Genomic DNA, 7,230 nt, shown 5'->3' with positions numbered 1-7,230 from the left:
AACTAAAAAAAACAACAAACAAAAAAGTGCATGTGATATTAACAGACGAACTACGCTCATATTTATAATCACCAAACAATCAGCAAGCGACAGGTGCTAGGAAACGCTGTTTTGTACTCATTTATTGACGAGTTGGCTGCGTTGCGGCCAACTGAATGCGCTGCTTCTCTGCCGCTCACTGTGTCGCGTTCCGAACGTTGTTTAAGCGACATACTGCGGTACTTTAAAAATTCATATCATAACAAAAATAAACACCGGTATTCGGTATGAACCGGTATACCGCCCAGCACTAATTTTGATATGCATGTATAGAGAGAGAAAATATCTTATCGAAATCATTGAATTATTATATTTTAAGTTGAAATTCCAATTTCATGTTTTTAAAATTAATAATAATAATAATAAACTCATTTAGTAACTAGCCAATGGAGTTGACACTGTTAAACATATCTTAATTCATTGTGAATTTACTGTATTACCAGGTGTTAGAAGAACAATCATAAGCCTAAAAGCGTGATTTGTTGATGGATATGTTGTTTCAGGAGTAATAAATGATATGGATCTAGAAACGTGTTCAGTTTGGTGATACTTTATCATACTGTTATAATATTCAGTCTAAGCAATGTGGTTTTTCAGGTGAAGTCGTGTTTGGCTCTGGGGACCGGGTCTGTGATGACAACCGCTTGCGCTGGGATCTCACTCCCGACCGGATCCAGCAGCTTACTGAAGAACTTACTGCCAAGACCAAAAAGGTGTATGACATGGTCGGTGCGCTGGACGTGTCCAGTGTCAGCTACGAGAACACCCTGAAGGCCCTCGCTGATGTGGAAGTGGAGTACACAGGTATCAGTTCATACTTTTTTAAATACACTTTGCTGAAAAAAACTGTCGTATATACAAGCTACTGCATACTGTCTGTTGTCTGATTGAGTTTATTCCTTCAGTGAAAGACCTATTAGTATAATTCTAAAAATGCCCCTCTTCAAAAGTTAAGAACAACTTTTATATTGTTAGTAATATTTCAAGATGAACACTTGGTGTACTGTAGTAACTTAGATTTACTTGATTATCCATACATCACATTTGAGTAAAAAGCATATTGAAATGTGAGTATCAAATATACGTAAGGCTTTTGATGAACGTTTATTTTTTACATCTTTCAATCATCACCGATGTATTTTTTCCTTCTCAAGTATGAGCTCCATTATTCTTCTGTGTCATAGAGGCATAAAAACCTGATGTATTAAATCTGATGCTCAGTATATACAGTATAAACTGTTGAATGTTTAACAATAATTTATTATATAATTATATAGTGGATATAGTTTAATTTATAACTTAATATATTTGTTATTGTTTATTCATTGTTGCAGTTATTAATTTATTTATTATTATTAAATATTGCTTTGGTATGTTGCACACAAAATGATTCACCCCATGTGTGTAGAAAGGTAAACGGAGGTCTTTAGAGGACAAATATGTCTGTCATAAATAATAGATACAAATATTTTTTCCGGCTTTCACTGACACTTTTTTTTTTTTTTTAACCAACATCAGTCCTGATTATGACTACTAAAAATTCATTCATTTTCAGAATTTTAACCCTTTAAATGCCAGTTTGTTTACATAACGCCACTGTTTTTTTTTAATGAAAAAAAAAACATATTTTCCATAGGCTAAATGCTTAGAAAAAAATTGGCCTTTTTTTAAGCAGAAGCAGAAAAAGTAAGCAGAAAAAAAAGTGTGAATGAAAGCCTTTTAATGAAGAATGCTTGATTTTATGCTTGCATGGTACTGGTAAATATTGTAGTTTTAATGGGTGATTTAATGGGACATTTTTGTCCTTAAAGTACCTGTAAAATTGCTTACGTAAACAGCTATTTTTTTCTTCTTTTACATGTAGCTTTGAAAATAAGAGATGATGGGTGTAAATGCTTTTATTAGGGGGGCTCCCTGAGGATTTCCTCAACTCTCTGGAGAAGGATGAGTCTGGAAAACTGAAGCTCACTCTGAAGTATCCTCATTACTTCCCCACCATGAAGAAATGCTTCGTCCCAGAGACACGGAAGAAGTTAGAGGAGGCTTTCAACTCGCGCTGCAAACAGGTCAGATATCCCAGAAATCACCTGTAACCAGAACTAGAATTCTACCCAATGACACTATGTGGGCGATGCTTTAAAATAATTCCAGTGAATCGTTTTCATAGTGTTACTGTAATGATTCCCCTGACAGGAGAACTCCGCTATCCTGAAGGAGCTTGTAGAGTTGCGCTCTCAGAAGAGCAGCCTGCTGGGCTTCAGCACTCATGCCGACTTTGTGCTTGAGATGAACATGGCCAAGACCTCCAAGACGGTTGCAACTTTCCTTGGTAATGATTGAGATCTTCACGTGGAAATTTGCCTAGACATAAAAAGACAAGAATCTCACATATATAAAATGGCAAAGTTGAGACTAGAGCTGAAACTCTTAAAATGTGGTTATAGTGTGGAAAAGCAAGCCTTTGAGAAAATCTTTTTTTTAATTTATTGTAGCAAATTAGCTCAGATGAAATGTATATAAATAATTACAATTAATTAATCACAATTAATAATAATTACAATTATTTATATCAGCTGCCAGTAATAACTGTAGCAGAATTAATATTACCATCAACTAATCTGTTCGTCCAGCGAACATTGTGTAATTTCATATCAACTTTAAGAAATGATATTTTTGTGGCCATAGAAAATAACTTTCTTACAGTACTAGTTAATAAGAGCATGTAACAAGATCGGATCGTAAAAGTGACATTGATTTACAAGCAGTGACAGAATCTGAAACTCATGTAATTTGTGTACAAAAAGTTTTAGTTACTAAACGCTAACACATAACTAATCTAACAAACATACACACACACACTCATGCATGCATACAAAGGGGAGTTAAAGTGGATGAATGAAACCATTAGAGAAACCAGAGAATGCAGCTATGGAAAATGAGTCAGTTAACCGTCTGAGCAGAAACCATCAGCGGGGTCTACAGCTTATTTGTTTCATTTAGTTAAATGTACGATACTTGCATTGCCTTGGCCGTTGAACGAGCATCCGGATGCAGTCTAGGATGAAAGATACCAAACACACATCCGTAGATACCAAACATGCTATAGGTGAGGTTATATTAGCTAAGGATTCATAACGCATGCATAAAACAGTATACAATACAAAAGACAATATACAGGAACATAATAATACACACAATGATGGTGATATGCATGTTAATTCATAGAAAGGTTTGGCTATGAATTAATGAAAGAAGTCTTTTCCTATGGGCAGTATGTGTCTGTTTCGAAGTGACTTCCAGTGGGCTATAAAGCCAGCCTTATCTTTAATGTGTCCTGGCTGCGATGGGGAATCATTCACAGACATCCTGGCACCCAGTCTGGTTGATGGGTGAGGGGTCTGTTGGATTATTTGTTAAATATAACAAATAATAATGTGTCTGATTTGTCCAGTCGATACATTATTTTATTTATTTATTTATTTGGTAAAATTATGCAAATTATGATTTTTTTCTCCAGCAAGGATGCATTCACTTCCATTATAATTACAAAATTATTCCATTACATATATTTCCATTAAAAAAAAATTCTATTTAACTTTCTATTTATCAAAAAATCCTGACAAAATGTATTACAATTTCCACAAAAGTGTTAAGCAGGACATCAGTTTTCAGCATAATAGGCCTATAATAGTGTTTCTTGAGCAAACCCCCCAAAAAATACATTTCCAAATGTAATTTATTTAAAATAATTAATAATTGTAGCTGTAATTTATTAAAAACATAAAATGAAATGTATATATTTCAGTTAGGAATAAATTACATTTTCAAATATATTAAAAACACAAAACTGTATATTGAAAACAAAATCTTACAAACCCCCCAAAAAATACATTTCCAAATGTAATTTATTTAAAATAATTGTAGCTGTAATTTATTAAAAACATAAAATGAAATGTATATATTTCAATTAAATTGTATACATTTAAATTGTTCATTTAAAAATATCTTACAAACCCAAACATTAGAATAAAGAATAGAATAAAACCCAAACATTAGAGTAAAGAATAGAATAAAAAAAGTGTAATTATAGTAACTATATATTATATTATTCATCTGTTTGGTTGACTTTAGTAATTTATCTTAATCTTTGTTTAACCCTTTGTCTTTCCATTATCCCCTGCACACTGTAGAGGATCTGGCCCATAAACTGAAGCCCCTGGGTGAGCAGGAGAGGGCCGTGATCCTGAAGCTGAAGGAACAGGAGAGCCAGAAGAGGAATCTGCCCTTCACTGGAGAACTCCACGCCTGGGACACGCGCTACTACATGACCCAGGTGGAGGAGACCCAGTATGCAGTGGATCAGAACCAACTGAAGGAGTATTTCCCAATGGAGGTGGTGACCAAGGGCCTACTGGACATCTATCAGGAGCTGCTCAATCTCAGCTTTCAGAAGGTGGAGGGCACACCTGTCTGGCACGATGACGTTACGCTGTACTGTGTTAAAGATCGCACCTCCGGGCAGGTCATTGGCCAGTTTTATCTGGATCTTTTCCCCAGGTGAGCACTCATACTTGTATGGTTCTGGTGGTCATGCTGGGGGATCTGAAAATTTGTCTCAAATTGGGCTCCAGGGGCTGGATTCATGAAAACATTCTTAGAAATAAAATTCTTATATGAATATATATTATATTAATCTTGTATAAATTAAGACAACAGGTTAAGTAGAAATATCATGAATATATAATATAGTGCATATATTTATCAAAATCCTCCTCTCTAGAGTTATTTTACTAGTTAACTAAAGAGCTATGGACATTGAATGGCTTTCCTGAGATAAATGTAATTCTACGGGACATTGTTTACAAGCTGTTACATTGACGTGTTTCCACAGTTAAAACACTGACTGATTACTTGTAACATGATACATTTCAGTAAGTCATGCTGTTTCTTTCAGCATACCTTGAACTGAAGGAGATCTATCTGTCACACCACATTAAAGAGTGTCAAAACGACATTTAATGTTTGAGTTTTGTTATAAAATTGACAATTCGAAAGCTAAGACTTAGAGCTATGGACATTGAATGGCTTTCCTGAGATAAATGTAATTCTACGGGACATTGTTTACAAGCTGTTACATTGACGTGTTTCCACGGTTAAAACACTGACTGATTACTTGTAACATGATACATTTCAGTAAGTCATGCTGTTTCTTTCAGCATACCTTGAACTGAAGGAGATCTATCTGTCACACCACATTAAAGAGTGTCAAAACGACATTTAATGTTTGAGTTTTGTTATAAAATTGATAATTCGAAAGCTAAGACTTTGTTTCATATCAGAAGTAACAAATGTTTATTGAAGTTTTGTTCAGACATCAATTTAAATCAGCATAGACAAACCATCTTAGTTCATCAAAATGATGATAGATTAAAAATAAAAAAGAGACACAGACACCGTGAATTACACCACCGGAGAATCGCATTTATTGGAGGCCGGCCGAAACAAATATTTTTGGTTGGCTAAATATTGGTGCATCACTATTTGAAGATTTGATTTTCATTGAGTTGAACAGCGAGTCTTCAGGAAAGAACTGCCATACAATCAAACAACACCAAAGCCTGTCATTTTGTTCTTATGAAAAAAATGTCTTAAGAATCATGAATAGTACTTAAGAATTTTACTTATATGAACAATAATATGAACTTCTTGGAATTTATCTTAAAGGGATAGTTCACCCAAAAAGGAAAATGTGCTGTTAATTTACTCACTTCAAGACCAAATCAATACCCATGGCTCCTGACAATACATTAAAGAAATAGTTCACCCAAAAATGAAAATTTGATGTTTATCTGCTTACCCCCAGGGCATCCAAGATGTAGGTGACTTTGTTTCTTCAGTAGAACACAAACGAAGATTTTTAACTCAAACCGTTGCAGTCTGTCAGTCATATAATGGAAGTGGATGGGAATCACGGCTTTGAGAGTCAAAAAAACATACACAAAACCAAATTAAACCCTGCGGCTCGTGACGATACATTGATGTGTAAAGACACGAAATGATCGGTCTGTGCAAGAAACTAAGATATGACTGACAGACTGTAACGGTTTGAGTTAAATCTTCGTTTGTGTTCTGCTGAAGAAACAAAGTCACCTACATCTTGGATGCCCTGATAAACATCAAATTTTCATTTTTGGGTGAACTATCCCTTTAAAGTGTTATGAAGTGAAACGATCGGTCTGTGTAAGAAAATGAACATTATTTACAACGTTATTACCTTTAATCCACAGCCTGGGCAAACGGTTAAGCGTGTTCACGACTGTCTGGAGCGCGATCTTCCTGTCACATAATGACGTGCGCGGGTGCAGACTACCACTTAAGCTGATGGCTGTTTGTTTACAACAGAGGGAGAGCGAAAACTAACATTAGCATCAAGCTACATAACACAATTTTTTTGATTAATATACATTTTTACTCAAAATTCACCATCGAATGTCTGAAACATTTCATTTTCCAATGATTTACATGATTTAAATGAGAATTATCTGCTTCCAGTGCTGTCTGCCTGTGTTTTCTCTTCTGCGATCGCTGTTCTGACTCGTTCAGCTCGTTTGCTGCTCATCTGTCATTCATATTATGTGTTCATAACCTGTCGTGTCTCTTCCAATGATGAAATTACATTACACTTCTGCATACTGTTACTCAGAAAACCCAGAGAAAGGTATCTGCACACGAAGCTCATAACCACATGATTACGATAGAATATGATTTGTAATGTGATTTTCATGAGATTTGGGGTATTTTCATAACAATAAAGAATTTTTACACTAGAAATGCAAGTGGTAGTCTGCACCCACACACGTCATTATGTGACGGGAAGATCGCGCTCCAGACAGTCGTGAACACGCTGAACCGTTTGCCCAGGCTGTGGATTAAAGGTAATAATGTTGTAAATAATGTTAATTTTCTTACACAGACCGATCGTTTCACTTCATAACACTTTAAAGGGATAGTTCACCCAAAAATGAAAATTTGATGTTTATCAGGGCATCCAAGATGTAGGTGACTTTGTTTCTTCAGCAGAACACAAACGAAGATTTAACTCAAACCGTTGCAGTCTGTCAATAATATAATAGAAGTGAATGGGAATCATGGCTTTGAGAGTCAAAAAAACATACACAAACAAAACCAAAT

At 35.1% G+C, this 7,230-nt stretch overlaps 1 protein-coding gene across 1 annotated transcript in view; it reads left to right on the top strand.

The window, feature by feature from the left end:
- Positions 1–7,230, top strand: part of LOC107751012 (thimet oligopeptidase-like) — a 10,506-nt gene that overhangs the window by 2,780 nt on the left and 496 nt on the right. Inside the window, exons 2-5 of the mRNA XM_016566587.1 lie at positions 637–843; positions 1,945–2,105; positions 2,233–2,368; positions 4,230–4,596. Of these exons, the coding sequence (XP_016422073.1) occupies positions 637–843; positions 1,945–2,105; positions 2,233–2,368; positions 4,230–4,596 (871 nt within the window). The remainder of the gene's footprint in view (positions 1–636; positions 844–1,944; positions 2,106–2,232; positions 2,369–4,229; positions 4,597–7,230) is intronic.

This window comes from Sinocyclocheilus rhinocerous, unplaced genomic scaffold (genome assembly GCF_001515625.1).
Source record: "Sinocyclocheilus rhinocerous isolate Xijiao unplaced genomic scaffold, SAMN03320098_v1.1 scaffold2647, whole genome shotgun sequence".
Classification (NCBI taxonomy): Eukaryota; Metazoa; Chordata; class Actinopteri; order Cypriniformes; family Cyprinidae; genus Sinocyclocheilus; species Sinocyclocheilus rhinocerous.
Note: the sequence above shows the minus strand (reverse complement) of the source record. Positions and strands in the feature narration are given on the sequence as shown.